This window comes from Arabidopsis thaliana, chromosome 4 (assembly GCF_000001735.4).
Source record: "Arabidopsis thaliana chromosome 4, partial sequence".
Taxonomy (NCBI): domain Eukaryota; kingdom Viridiplantae; phylum Streptophyta; class Magnoliopsida; order Brassicales; family Brassicaceae; genus Arabidopsis; species Arabidopsis thaliana.
In genome coordinates this window covers 12152200-12167065 of record NC_003075.7, presented here as the reverse complement: position 1 = coordinate 12167065, position 14866 = coordinate 12152200, and the positions used below count along the sequence as shown (strand labels likewise).

Here is a 14866-nt window from a genome sequence, read left to right as displayed (position 1 = left end):
AACACCAGTCACACATTTTTCTAAAGAAACAAAAAGAAAATGGCAAAGACGAGTTGTGAAATAATCCTCTGTTTCTTCTTCTTCATTTTAAGCTTCAGGGTCATTTCTGTTTCTGCACAACAAACTTGTGACAACACTGCTGGTAGTTTCAAACCCAATAGTACTTATGACAACAACCGTCGTCTCCTCCTCTCTACCTTCGCCTCTAACGTCACGGCTCAGAACGGCTACTTCAATGGTTCGTTCGGGCTTGGTACAGACAGAGTCTACGCCATGGGGATGTGCGCTCCAGGTGCTGAACCTGATGTTTGCTCCAACTGTATTAAGAACACAGCAGAGGGTTTACTACAGATCTGTCTAAACCAGACGGACGGTTTCTCATGGTCTGGTGAAGAAACCCTTTGCCTTGTTCGTTACTCTAACAAATCCTTCTCCGGGCTACTTGGCTTGGAGCCGTCTAATGATTTCTTCAATGTAAACGAAATAAGAAAAGAAGACCAGAAGGAATTTGATAGTGTGTTTGATGAGTTAATGTTTCGTACAATCCAAGGAGCATCTTCATCGGTGAGAAACAATTCTAATTCGTTATCATTGTCTGGTAAATATTATGCAAAGGATGTAGCTCCTGAACCGGTTTACGGGAACATATCGGTGGTGATGCAATGCACTCCAGATGTTTCTTCAAAGGATTGTAATCTTTGTCTTGAGAGAAGTCTTGATTTCTATAAGAAATGGTACAATGGGAAGAGAGGCACCATTATATTGCGGCCAAGTTGCTTTTTCCGGTGGGAATTGTATACTTTCTTTGGTGCTTTTGATAGTATTAATGCTAGACACCCACCGCCTCCTCCACGCCCGCTTTCACCGCCCCCTTTAAAGACGCCTTCTGTAACCAACCAAACCAATATTACCAAGAAGAATGGCAAGTCCTTTTTTGGGTAACATTTTAGAGCAAATTTGTCACACTTTTTCGGCTTTGCTTAATTATGTTGTTGGTGCATTGTGTTTTTTGTGCAGATAGTAGAATCTCAGGAGGAACTATCGCGGCGATAGTCGTTGTAGTTGTTGTTACAATAATATTGATTGTTGTAGGCTTGGTTATATGCAAGAGAAGAAAGCAAAAGCAAGAAATTGAACTTCCAAGTGAGTTTTTCTTCATTTGTTTGGTTTCGGTTTTTAGACCTTAAAAATTGAAGTGGAACTTTTTAACGAGCTTAATAGTCGTTTTAAATGAAGCGGAATCTGTTCAGTTTGATTTAAAGACAATTGAAGCAGCAACGGGCAACTTTTCTGAGCATAACAAGCTTGGTGCAGGTGGATTTGGTGAAGTTTACAAGGTATATATATACTCTCTTTGTCTTCCACCTCATTTGCTTCTTTTGTGAAGAATTGGATATATGTGCTTAAAATTTAAAACATTTTCAAGGGTATGCTTTTGAATGGGACTGAAATTGCGGTAAAAAGATTGTCAAAAACATCAGGACAAGGTGAAATAGAGTTCAAGAACGAGGTGGTTGTTGTTGCAAAGCTTCAACACATAAATCTTGTTAGACTTCTCGGGTTTTCGCTCCAAGGAGAAGAGAAGTTACTCGTCTATGAATTTGTTCCAAACAAAAGTCTCGATTATTTCCTTTTTGGTCTGTTTGTTTCTAACTTGAAATATACTTTTTCTAATGTTTCTTGTTTTTGTACATAGCTGATTATGATTAACTGATTATGTATGAACATACAGACCCTAACAAGAGAAATCAGTTGGACTGGACAGTGAGACGCAACATCATCGGTGGGATTACTCGAGGAATTCTATATCTTCATCAAGATTCACGGCTCAAAATCATACATCGTGACCTCAAAGCGAGTAACATTCTCTTAGATGCGGATATGAACCCGAAAATTGCTGATTTCGGAATGGCAAGGATCTTTGGAGTGGACCAAACTGTAGCCAATACCGCAAGAGTAGTTGGAACCTTGTAAGTGTATATATTATATGGACCTAATGAAGTTCAATCAGTAAACCCTTTCACTTCAAATAAACTTGTGTTTTTGCAGTGGTTACATGTCTCCTGAGTATGTGACACATGGCCAATTCTCAATGAAATCAGACGTCTATAGTTTTGGAGTATTGATTCTTGAGATCATTAGTGGCAAAAAGAATAGCAGCTTCTATCAGATGGATGGCTTAGTTAACAATTTAGTCACATATGTGAGTAATTCTAAACTAATAAAGTTTGATTGATTCTTATAAAACAGTAATCATAGTTCTAAACATATATATTTTACAGGTCTGGAAACTTTGGGAGAACAAAACAATGCATGAGCTCATAGATCCCTTTATTAAAGAAGATTGTAAAAGCGATGAAGTCATTAGATACGTTCATATTGGGCTGTTATGTGTTCAAGAAAATCCTGCAGATCGACCAACAATGTCTACGATTCACCAAGTGCTCACAACCAGCTCAATTACTCTACCTGTGCCTCAGCCACCTGGATTTTTCTTCAGGAACGGACCAGGATCGAACCCATCAAGCCAGGGAATGGTGCCTGGTCAATCGAGCAGCAAGTCTTTTACTAGTTCTGTAGATGAAGCAACAATCACCCAAGTTAATCCTCGTTGAAATATCTAGCATGTTCTGTTTTTGTTTTTTGATGTTTCCATATAGAAATAAGTTTTATAGGGGTCACAATAAAAAAAAATAAAGGGTTTGAACATAAATTTGTAAGTTTAAGGGGGTTAAATTAGGAGAAAAATAAACAATATTATAAAATTTAAAGGGCTAAAACACAAATTTAGAAATTTTCACTTGGTGACTGCGTGTAGATGACGATTCACTTTCAGTGGGAATAATGGTTACGACCATCGTCATCGTCTTGCTGCTTCTTTCTCTGCGTTTTCTTTTTAGCGGAGGAGAAAATCGTACCGAGAAATTGATATTCAATGTGAGTTTTGTTGTTCCATGTGGTTATGATTCATCTTCCAAATTAAAGAGTCTTTCATTCATAATCAGGGAAATTTAGGGTTTGATAATGATTGTAAGGGTTTTGAGAACCCTTGTTCACTTTTACAGATAGTCCCCACTTGTCGTCAAACAATCTTATGCTCACTAGCAATATCCTGAATTTACACGTTCCTCAACCATCAAGAACAGATGGCCTCGAGTCATAGCCAAATCTAAGGTCAGGTCCAAAGCCTTTGGAGTACTTGTGTCGTGTGTGAGTTACTGAATTCTCTTACACTAATCTTTTACTGAAATTAGACGAATTTTATATGAATGTAATTCAAAACCGATTGTTTTACTAAACCGGAAATTTAAGCTTTTGACTGATGGTTCCTTCTCTCGTTCCGAGTCACATTTTGAAAAATGCTTTGTTTTCGCTCAACTACGTTTAGGATATTAGAGTTTAACATTTTGGTTGCTAATTGCTACTTTCGCTGCGCTGTAACCGGGCAGCTTGCTCTGCTTTACCCTACCAATTGACTACTTTTCCATGGACCATTTTCCTTTTTTGCTATCTTTGTGTCATTTAGTCTAAAATGTTTTGGCTTATCTCATCGTCCAAATGTGCATTATCTCTGCCTAGAAGATGCTATAATGTGTTCTTCTGGTTCTGGGGGTCACATGGTTCATTCATATAATTGCAACTATAACATTACTTTTTGTCTATTCTCACGTACCAATTTGTTTACTACACTTGACTCAACCAAAAAAATTGCAAGATAGGCAATGACTTGGACTTGGATACCAATGGGTCAAGGACGTTAGGACGCTTGCAATGAAAATTTAGTTGACACAAACGTGTTTAATGGACAAAAACATATGCATATATTCATACATGCTTACTTACTTGCTCTCCTAAACCCAAACAAAATCTCTATGATATTCATAATGAAACTGAAGAATCTCTTGCCAATCTTCTGTTTTTTCCTTGTAAGCTTCTCTATTTCATCTGCACAAAAATGCGGAAAAACTGGTTTATTTAAACCCAACGATAAGTATGATATAAACCGTCACCTCCTCCTTTCTTCTCTAGCTTCTAATGTCTCAGCTCGAGGCGGCTTCTACAATGCTTCGATTGGACAAGGACCTGATCGGTTGTATGCTTCTGGGACGTGTATCCAAGGTTCTGAACCAGAGCTTTGCTCAGCTTGTATCGACTCTGCTTTTATTAGGGTGATAAAGAAATGTCACAACCAAACAGAAGCCCTCGACTGGTCCTCCTTTAACGAGGAGTATCCTTGTATGATACGTTACTCCAACCGTTCTTTTTTTGGATTACTTGAGATGACACCATTTTTCAAGAATTACAATGCTACAGATTTCCAAGTCAACTTGACAGAGTTTTATCAAAAATGGGAGGCTTTGATGCTTGGTGTGATAGCTGATGCTATCTCGTCGCCAAACCCAAAATTCTATGGTGCCGGCACTGGAAAAATTGGGATTCAAACCGTTTACGCTTTCGTGCTATGCAGTAAGGATATATCTCCATGGAACTGTTCCAGATGTTTAAGAGGGAATGTGGATAACTATAAGTTGTCCTGCAGTGGGAAACCTCGTGGCCATAGTTTCAGCCCGAGCTGTTATATGCGATGGGATCTCTATCAATTCTATGGATTTATTGAGTATAGGGCTTCTCCCACGCTTCCTCGTGAAAAAGGTAGAATCTCAGAACTATCTGACGGTACTAGCTTTTTAGTCTCATATTTTCCCTTAAGCGCAATAATCGTAGGTGATTTGGCCTTGTTCAGATGGCGGAAAGATTTCTACAAGAAATATCCTCGGAATCACTGTTGCTCTTGCCTTTTTTATCACGGTACTGCTTGTTCTAGGGTATGCTCTTTCTAGGAGGAGAAAAGCCTACCAAGAGTTTGCAACTGAAAGTGAGTTTTTTTTTTTGTTTTAACAATTATGAGTTCAGGGCATAAACGTTTTTAAATATGTCAATTCAGTTGTCTCTTTCTCTGTTCTTCAACGATGGTTATATTTCTCTTGCAGGGAGGTCAATGACCACTTATGGTACTGCACCGCCAGATGATGGTAAGAGACTATACAGCTATTTGCATTAAAACTGTTAATGTCCCTTTGGATACGTTTCCACCATAACACTATGTATATATGCTTTCTGCTGCAGATGATATTACAACTTCAGGTTCACTTCAATTCGATTTTAAAGCAATTGAAGCTGCAACAAATAATTTTCAGAAGAGTAACAAGCTTGGTCATGGTGGATTTGGTGAAGTTTTTAAGGCAAAATGTTCTTAAACTTTCTCAACTACTAGTTTGTGTTATAAACTTAGTTGCCAAAAAAAAAGATAAGAAATTCTGATAGTGAGTGAAGATCATATGAATTGACAGGGAACTTTTCCGAATGGAACAGAAGTTGCTGTGAAGAGGCTGTCTAAAATTTCAGGTCAAGGTGAAGAAGAGTTTAAGAACGAGGTGCTTCTTGTAGCAAAGCTCCAACATAGAAATCTCGTTAGACTTCTGGGGTTCTCTGTTGAAGGAGAAGAAAAGATACTTGTCTACGAGTATATGCCAAATAAAAGTCTTGACTATTTTCTCTTTGGTAAGAAACATATGATATATAGGATTAGATTCTCTGAAACATTTGTTTTTGATCTCTTACCCATAGTCTAATGGCTCTATACGTTGGATGTGCAGACCATAGAAGGAGGGGTCAGCTGGATTGGAGAACACGATACAACATAATCAGGGGAGTGACTCGAGGGATTTTATATCTCCATCAAGATTCACGGCTTACAATCATACACCGTGACCTCAAAGCGGGTAACATTCTCTTAGATGTCGATATGAACCCGAAAATCGCGGATTTTGGTGTGGCTAGGAATTTTAGAGTGGACCAAACTGAAGCTACCACAGGAAGAGTAGTTGGAACATTGTAAGTAATTGTTAACTTCAATTACACTCTGTCTATTCCCTTTTCTTTCCCTAATAAAACTTAAAGTGATATGTGCTGTGTTTTGCAGCGGTTACATGCCTCCCGAATATGTGGCGAACGGGCAGTTCTCGATGAAATCTGATGTTTATAGTTTTGGAGTATTGATTCTGGAGATTATTGTTGGCAAAAAGAGTAGTAGCTTCCATGAGATTGATGGTTCAGTAGGAAACTTGGTCACATATGTTAGTCCTACAAAGCCAATGCAATCTTGAACTTATTTTTGACCTCTTTAAACTTTGATACAAGAATGAACATTGGTTTATTGTGACTTAACAGGTTTGGAGGCTTTGGAACAACGAATCATTCTTGGAACTTGTAGACCCGGCCATGGGGGAGAGTTATGATAAAGATGAAGTCATCAGATGCATCCATATAAGCTTATTGTGCGTTCAAGAAAATCCTGCAGATCGTCCAACAATGTCCACAGTGTTTCAGATGCTCACTAATACTTTTCTTACTCTGCCCGTGCCTCAATTACCTGGATTTGTTTTCAGGGTCAGATCCGAGCCAAACCCATTAGCCGAGAGACTTGAGCCTGGTCCGTCTACTACCATGTCGTTTGCTTGTTCCATTGATGATGCATCGATCACGAGTGTTGATCTTCGTTGAGATTAGAGGTTAATGATAATATGCATAGCTTTTCATAAGCCAAAAATCTAATGGTCACTTTCATTATAAACTCTTCCTGTCTTGTTTTCCCACTTAAAAAGACAAAAGCAGTTGACTTATAGTAGTAGTCAATCCTCTGTTTCACGTAACAGAGAGAAGAAGAAAATATTCATAATAATTAGGAGATTCATGATCTGAAACAAAAGCTGAGGAAATCGAACAATGTCTTCTGGTGCCTCTTTCATCTTCCTTTTCTTCTTCCTCACTAGCTTCACAGCTTCTGTTGAAAATGTTTTCTATATAAAGCATATTTGCCCAAATACGACAACTTATTCAAGAAACAGCCCTTACTTGACTAATCTCAGAACCCTTTTGTCTTCTCTTTCTGCCCCCAACGCCTCTTACTCTACTGGATTCCAAAGCGCCAGGGCGGGACAAGCCCCTGATAGAGTCACCGGACTTTTCCTTTGCCGCGGAGACGTCTCACCGGCAGTTTGTCGTAACTGCGTCGCCTTCTCCATCAACGACACACTCGTTCAGTGTCCGAGTGAGAGAAAATCCGTGTTTTATTATGATGAGTGTATGCTCAGATACTCTGACCAGAATATTCTCTCGACCCTTGCATACGATGGAGCATGGATCAGGATGAACGGAAATATTTCAATTGATCAAAATCAAATGAACCGGTTCAAAGATTTTGTGTCGTCTACGATGAATCAAGCTGCCGTCAAAGCGGCGAGCAGTCCTAGAAAGTTCTATACGGTAAAGGCCACTTGGACAGCACTCCAGACGTTGTACGGCCTGGTTCAGTGCACTCCTGATCTTACAAGACAAGACTGCTTCAGCTGTCTGGAAAGTTCCATCAAATTAATGCCTCTTTACAAAACTGGAGGAAGAACTCTTTACTCTAGTTGTAATTCAAGGTACGAGCTTTTCGCGTTCTACAACGAAACTACTGTTAGAACACAACAAGCACCACCACCGCTACCTCCTTCGTCTACTCCTCTGGTGACATCTCCTTCACTACCAGGTTAATTTCTCCTTCCTCTGTTTCTTACCCTGATTTCTTGAAATTAGTCCTTTCAATTTATTTTAGGTTTGTTCTGCCACTATCAAATCTTAAGCCAATGATCTTTGAAATGCAGGGAAAAGTTGGAATTCAAATGTGTTAGTGGTTGCAATTGTTCTGACCATCCTTGTGGCTGCTCTACTTTTGATAGCTGGTTATTGTTTTGCAAAAAGGGTTAAGAATTCTTCTGATAATGCACCAGCCTTTGATGGTAACATTCAAATGATTAACAATCTCAATTGGGTTTGACTATAATCTTGTTTGCTATTTTTCTGATCACAGAGACTTTTATTGTGCAACAGGAGATGATATAACAACCGAGTCGCTGCAACTTGATTATAGAATGATTCGAGCTGCAACAAATAAGTTTTCAGAAAATAATAAGATAGGTCAAGGTGGATTTGGTGAGGTTTACAAGGTACTATTACTACGAAATTCTCTTAACTTTGTACGTTTAATTGAAATGTTGTGTCAACTCAACACATTTGGATAACGAGATGATGTTGATGAAAACGAATAGGGTACATTTTCGAATGGAACTGAAGTAGCGGTTAAGAGACTGTCAAAATCTTCAGGACAAGGTGACACAGAGTTCAAGAACGAGGTTGTTGTTGTTGCAAAGCTTCAGCATAGAAATCTGGTTAGGCTTCTAGGATTTTCTATAGGAGGAGGAGAAAGGATATTGGTCTACGAGTATATGCCCAACAAAAGCCTTGATTACTTTCTCTTTGGTCAGTTGCATTTTTTGCTTTATTTCAATGATTCTGTAGCTATTCGTGAAACTTGGGGGACTAAGCAATATCTCACACAGATCCTGCGAAGCAAAATCAGCTGGACTGGACTCGACGATACAAGGTCATTGGAGGGATTGCTCGAGGAATTTTATATCTTCATCAAGATTCAAGGCTCACAATCATACACCGTGACCTCAAAGCAAGTAACATTCTCCTGGATGCGGATATGAATCCCAAACTTGCTGATTTTGGACTGGCAAGGATCTTTGGAATGGACCAAACCCAGGAAAACACAAGCAGAATAGTTGGTACCTTGTAAGTCGTCTTCCAATTGCATTTAACTTCTTAGAAGTTGAAGTTTGTTAAACATCATTTTGTCAACATACTAAAGTTTTTTGGTGGATTTCAGCGGTTACATGGCTCCTGAATATGCAATACATGGCCAGTTCTCGGTGAAATCTGATGTGTATAGCTTCGGAGTGTTGGTGCTTGAGATTATAAGCGGTAAGAAGAACAACAGCTTTTACGAGACAGACGGCGCACATGACTTGGTCACACATGTAAGTTTAAAGGCCATTAAGGATTATATTTACCTCGTTAACAATAAGAAATGTTTGCAAGAACTGATTTATTGATTAATATTCTAGGCTTGGAGGCTTTGGAGTAATGGAACAGCATTAGACCTCGTGGATCCAATTATTATAGATAATTGCCAAAAGAGTGAAGTGGTTCGATGCATCCATATATGTCTTTTATGTGTTCAAGAAGATCCTGCAGAGCGTCCGATCTTGTCGACCATTTTCATGATGCTCACAAGTAATACTGTGACTTTACCAGTGCCTCTACAACCAGGGTTTCCCGTTCAGAGTTGAACTGAAAAGGACCCACTTCAACCAACGACCACCAAGTCTGTTCCAAGATTTATTGACGATACATCAATCACACTGATTTATATCCTCTTTGAACATGGTGGTTAACCTTCAAGTTAACAACTTTTTCGCTCTTGAATTGACCTCAAGAGAGATTTACATATTAATGTTTGTATTTTAAAGCAATATTTACATAGATTTAGTGATATGTGTGACTCAAAGTAACACTATTTCGACTAATACTAATTTTCAGTTGCATTTGATGAACGTTTTTTTTGGATGAAAATCGGTTTAGTATCAAAGTTGTATATATATACAAAAAATTGATAAGATTGAAATATGCCGTTTTCGACAAAATAGGGTTAGCATTTTGGTTTTAATGGCGGTCATATTTAGATTACTTGATTCGTTTTGCTTCTTTAGATTGCTTGATCTTTAGTCAATAACATTAGGTGTTCATTTGTACGCGTAGACTCCAGTGATTGCTGCTTTCGCCACTCTGTTCGGGAGACTTGGTTGTATGAAGATTTCAAAAGAGAGGAGACTTGGTTTAAAAATGCCGAAGAGATATTAATAGTGAAGCAGCTAATAAGACTTTGTTTACTTTAGCGTTTACTTTTAGGACCGTGTAGACTGGTTAAACGACTACTGTTATCCAGTTTGACGAATTCAACACTTGGAACTTTCAGAGAAAAAACTTCGGTTTTCTGTGTAAACTGATAAGAAAGGGACAGATTGATGTTCGAATTTGTCTATGACGTGTTGCTTGACTCCACCGAAATAGTAAATGAGTCAACGGAGATATTGATTTGTCTACTGATGGTCCACACTCCACATAACTTTTTTTTTTTTTTTTTTTTTGATAAAGGTGATAGACAGAAAAAAGTATGCATATTATTCATACTTACTTGCTGTCCTAACGTAAATATCATCTGTACTATCTTGAAAATGGAATTGAAGAATCTCTTTCCAATCTTCTGGTTTGTCCTCGTAGGCTTTGCTGTGGTGTCTGCACAAGAATGCGGCAAAACAGGGTTTTTTGTACCACAAAGTAGGTATGAAACAAACCGGGGCCTTCTCCTCTCTTCTCTTCCTTCCAATGTTTCAGCTCGAGGAGGATTCTACAATTCTTCGATTGGCCAAGGCCCTGATCGAGTGTATGCTCTGGGGATGTGCATTGAAGGTGCTGAACCAGATGTTTGCTCCGACTGTATTGAATATGCTTCTAATCTGTTATTAGACACGTGTCTCAACCAGACAGAAGGCCTGGCCTGGCCGGAGAAACGGATTTTGTGTATGGTACGATACTCCAATAGTTCTTTTTTTGGATCACTCAAGGCAGAACCGCATTTCTATATCCACAACGTGGATGATATTACATCCAATTTAACAGAGTTTGATCAAGTGTGGGAAGAGTTAGCACGTCGTATGATAGCTAGTACTACTTCTCCATCATCTAAACGCAAGTACTACGCAGCAGACGTAGCAGCCTTGACAGCTTTCCAGATAATATATGCACTAATGCAATGCACTCCGGACTTATCTTTGGAGGATTGCCATATCTGTTTAAGACAAAGTGTTGGTGACTATGAAACATGCTGCAATGGAAAGCAAGGTGGCATTGTGTACCGAGCCAGCTGTGTTTTCCGGTGGGAGCTTTTTCCCTTCTCTGAGGCTTTTAGTCGTATTTCGTTGGCACCTCCGCCTCAATCCCCAGCATTTCCCACGCTTCCGGCAGTAACCAATACAGCGACCAAGAAAGGTGAGTCTTCCAATAGCAAAACTATACTTACTTGTATACTACATCTAAAAAAGGCTTAAAATTTTGCAAACAGAGGATGAACTATGTATCTTTCATTTCAATCATCTCCTGCCCGTTATTCGGACTTTTGCAGGTAGCATAACAATCTCGATAGGAATTGTCTGGGCAATCATTATTCCTACTGTCATTGTTGTCTTCTTGGTACTGCTTGCGCTAGGATTTGTTGTTTATAGGAGGAGGAAATCATACCAAGGTGAGTTGTTCTGTGTTTTATCCATCATTTTTTTTATAATTTGCGGATCTTGATATTTTTAGGGGATATTGAAAAGAAATGGTTCAAATGCACAATCCAAAGGCTGTCTCTTTGCAGACAGGAGTGATACTGCTGCCTCTAGTTCCATCATAACTCTACACTTTTAAGTTGCAGGATCCAGCACTGATATCACCATTACACACTCACTGCAATTCGATTTCAAAGCGATTGAAGATGCAACAAATAAATTCTCGGAGAGCAACATAATTGGTCGCGGTGGATTTGGAGAAGTTTTCATGGTATCATCTTATAAAAAATTTGAGCACCTAATTGATCTTTAGTTTCTGTAAAAAAATTTGCAGAAGGGATCTAGACAATGGGATGACATATGCTGTCTAATTCAATTTATGCAGGGTGTCCTTAACGGTACTGAAGTTGCAATTAAGAGGCTGTCAAAAGCATCGAGACAAGGTGCACGAGAATTCAAAAATGAGGTTGTTGTTGTTGCAAAACTCCATCATAGGAATCTTGTTAAGCTTCTCGGGTTTTGTCTAGAAGGAGAAGAGAAAATACTTGTTTACGAGTTTGTCCCCAACAAGAGCCTCGACTACTTCCTCTTTGGTATGTGCAATTTATAATTGTCAGCAGAATGATTTCATTAATAGAAGGGAATGATTTACAATGTACAGTATATAGGTTCAACATTAGAGCTTTATGTCCTTAATCTACACTTCTCCTTTACAGAATTACCATATAAAACAGATGTGTTCCAACTGCCAAGATAATTTTAATAAGCTTCTTTAACTGAAATCTAAAGTAGTGAATGTAACAACGTTTTTTTTATGTGCAGACCCTACAAAGCAAGGGCAGTTAGACTGGACTAAACGATACAACATTATCCGGGGAATCACTCGAGGAATTCTGTATCTTCATCAAGACTCACGGCTCACGATCATACATCGTGACCTCAAAGCCAGCAACATTCTCCTAGATGCAGATATGAACCCAAAAATTGCTGATTTTGGAATGGCGAGAATTTTTGGGATCGATCAAAGTGGAGCTAATACAAAAAAAATAGCTGGGACACGGTATATGCCATCATTACCCATCTCGAACCTTTTTTCCGTCAGTAATGTCCATAATCTTGAAGCTTGTGAATTTTACTCTTAATTACAGCGGTTACATGCCTCCAGAATATGTGAGGCAAGGTCAGTTCTCAACAAGATCAGATGTTTATAGTTTCGGAGTCTTAGTTCTTGAGATTATATGTGGTCGAAATAACAGATTCATCCACCAGTCAGACACTACAGTTGAGAATTTGGTCACATACGTGAGTACCAACAGTATGATAAATTGTGGTTTTAACTGTATATACGTTCTTGATTGATGATTAAATTATTTTACAGGCTTGGAGGTTGTGGAGAAACGATTCACCATTAGAACTCGTGGATCCAACCATTTCGGAGAATTGTGAAACCGAAGAAGTGACAAGATGCATCCACATTGCGTTGCTGTGTGTTCAACACAATCCCACAGATCGCCCCAGCTTGTCGACAATCAACATGATGCTCATAAACAATTCGTATGTTTTACCTGATCCTCAACAACCTGGATTCTTCTTTCCAATAATAAGCAACCAAGAACGAGATGGCCTCGACTCTATGAACAGGTCCAATCCACAAACTATCAATGATGTAACCATTACAGATTTTGAACCTCGTTGAAGTTGCTATTCCAGTGAGACATTGTTCCATTTGAATGATTATGTATCTAAGTATCTTTATCATTCCTACGTTGTAATATCAGCTCTCTGTTTTATGGGAGTCTTGACGTATAATATCCAAACCGGTCTTATATTTGATATGAATGTTACTTAACTCGGTTTATTTTCTAAAAACGATATTATGTAAACCGGAAACTGATACTCTGTTTTTGCTCAACACTCAGATTTAGGAATTAGGGATTATCATTTTGCTTATCTTTAGAAACTGATGTCTCGGTCAGCTTTGATCACTGAAATTTGGTTTTAATTTGTGTGTAGACACCATTGTTTGCTGCGTTGAAAACTGGTTTCGTCGAATTGTGAAGCAGCTTATGAGTCTTCGTTTTTTTTTGTCTTTAATTCTTCGTATTCTCATCTCTGATAGCGTTGCTCTGATTTTTCCAATCAATGGTTGAATTTTCCACTTTGTTAAAGTTTTTGTATTTGTGTTGAATTATCTCTGCGTTGAAAATTCTACGACGTGTTCTTTTAAGTGCCACATGATTCAGGAATTGCACGAGTCAAACGAATAGAAACATTTGACTGAGAAACATGCGACCAACGGTTCAATGAAAACTTGCGATCGAAATTTAATGGACGTGAATATATGCATGTACAATGCAAACACAATTGCTTGCTGTCCTAAACCAGAACAATATATGATCTTGAAAATATATTTAAAATCTTTTGTTTTCTCCTTGTAGGCTTTCCTGTTGTGTTTGTACCAAGCGGGAAAACTGGCGTTTTTACACCCAATGATAAGTATGATACAAACCGTCGCCTTCTCCTCTCTTCTCTAGCTTCTCATGTTGTAGCTCGAGGTGACTTCTACAGTAATTCACTTGGCCAAGTCTATGATCGGGTGTATGCTTTGGGGATGTTCATCTCAGTTGTTGAACCAAAGGTTTGCTCAAACTGTATCGACCTTGCTTCTAAAGAGGTGTTAGAGGAATGTACCAACCAGACAGAAGGCATTGCCTGGCCCGAAAATGGGATTCTTTGTATGGTACGTTACTCCAACCGTTCGTTTTCTGGATCACTTGAGATGGAACCAAAGTATATATGCATGTACAATACTGGAGATATCGGATCCGAAAACTTTGATAACCTGTGGGACGACTTGACAAGTCGTATGATAGCTGGAGTTATATGATCGTTTTGTGCGTGTTTGTAACATATTTATACTATCTATAAAAAGGTTTTCTTAAAAATGGGGATGGTTTGATGATATAAGGTTTTGTCCGAACCGCATAACTTCCTTTTCCGGTAAAAGGTTGGCAAGCCGGATATCGAGATTGGAAGGGACAGTGCTGAGCATGGACAGGTAGGGGGGGTGAGTTTTGTGCTTTAACCTCGATCCGCTTGTGCGAAGTACTCGTCACATGTACGATTCTAGCCGGGCTATTTCTAGCACGGTTCATGATCGCTACATACAAAGCCTTTTTATTTTATTTTAATTATGTAATCTCAAGAGCCGTTTATGTTTCTGTACAATATTGTGTGATCACTACCAAATGATCTGAGTGTATGCCATGGTGATGCTTCTATAAACCCTATAATCTCTTCAATCTTGTGTGACTAGGATATGCTTGGTAGTTCTATAAAATGGTGTACAATTCAGTTTTTTTTTGGGTTTGGTTTGACATGGGAGTATGTGATAGGTTCATCACTCTGGTAACGTGCTACACAAGTAACTGAATCTTTTTTGCAAAACCAATGAAAGAAGGATATACTACAAAACCGGTTAATTTGCAAAACCAATGACACAATACATAGCCCTCTGCAACGATCATCTGATCTTCTGCATCTGCCTTTGCTTCGTCAGGTTTGGTGATAGGAGACTTAGAAGTTTT

The 14866-nt window shown here is 38.7% G+C and overlaps 4 protein-coding genes and 1 pseudogene across 8 annotated transcripts; all 5 read left to right on the top strand.

Moving 5' to 3' along the window:
• Positions 1-39: 39 nt before the first annotated feature.
• Positions 40-5062, top strand: EMB1290 (cysteine-rich receptor-like protein kinase 17; the record flags this gene model as incomplete). Of its 3 annotated transcripts, NM_001341591.1 has the most annotated exons (13): positions 40-922; positions 1018-1143; positions 1237-1337; positions 1427-1637; positions 1733-1970; positions 2050-2203; positions 2283-2600; positions 2901-2937; positions 3066-3156; positions 3932-4236; positions 4315-4653; positions 4745-4876; positions 4992-5062. In NM_001341591.1, 13 exons carry the CDS (start codon positions 40-42, stop codon positions 5060-5062), a joined length of 3006 nt encoding a protein of 1001 aa, NP_001329725.1. The 3 variants fall into 3 exon arrangements, with proteins under 3 accessions (NP_001329725.1, NP_194056.3, NP_001320042.1); NM_118454.3 differs by lacking the exons at positions 3932-4236; positions 4315-4653; positions 4745-4876; positions 4992-5062 and having other exon boundaries at positions 3066-3235; NM_001341590.1 differs by lacking the exons at positions 2901-2937; positions 3066-3156; positions 3932-4236; ... (1 more) ...; positions 4745-4876; positions 4992-5062 and having other exon boundaries at positions 1222-1337; positions 2283-2615.
• CRK16 (cysteine-rich RLK (RECEPTOR-like protein kinase) 16) lies at positions 3873-6588 on the top strand (the record flags this gene model as incomplete). Of its 2 annotated transcripts, NM_001341588.1 has the most annotated exons (7): positions 3873-4677; positions 4745-4876; positions 5128-5243; positions 5352-5562; positions 5658-5895; positions 5984-6137; positions 6232-6564. In NM_001341588.1, 7 exons carry the CDS (start codon positions 3873-3875, stop codon positions 6562-6564), a joined length of 1989 nt encoding a protein of 662 aa, NP_001320041.1. The 2 variants fall into 2 exon arrangements, with proteins under 2 accessions (NP_001320041.1, NP_001328557.1); NM_001341589.1 differs by lacking the exons at positions 3873-4677; positions 4745-4876 and having other exon boundaries at positions 5112-5243; positions 6232-6588.
• A 198-nt stretch (positions 6589-6786) lies between these two features.
• On the top strand, positions 6787-9239 carry CRK15 (cysteine-rich RECEPTOR-like kinase; the record flags this gene model as incomplete). The annotated part of the gene is made up of 7 exons (NM_118452.4): positions 6787-7594; positions 7710-7844; positions 7936-8051; positions 8154-8364; positions 8445-8682; positions 8777-8927; positions 9015-9239. The coding sequence occupies 7 exons, from the start codon at positions 6787-6789 to the stop codon at positions 9237-9239; spliced, it is 1884 nt and encodes a 627-aa protein (NP_194054.3).
• A 945-nt stretch (positions 9240-10184) lies between these two features.
• CRK14 (cysteine-rich RECEPTOR-like kinase) lies at positions 10185-12975 on the top strand (the record flags this gene model as incomplete). Its single annotated transcript, NM_118451.6, has 7 exons — positions 10185-10998; positions 11132-11251; positions 11426-11550; positions 11665-11872; positions 12102-12339; positions 12428-12581; positions 12658-12975. 7 exons carry the CDS (start codon positions 10185-10187, stop codon positions 12973-12975), a joined length of 1977 nt encoding a protein of 658 aa, NP_567680.5.
• A 631-nt stretch (positions 12976-13606) lies between these two features.
• On the top strand, positions 13607-14166 carry AT4G23215 (annotated as a pseudogene). Its single transcript has 2 exons — positions 13607-13652; positions 13718-14166.
• The last annotated feature ends 700 nt before the right edge of the window (positions 14167-14866 follow it).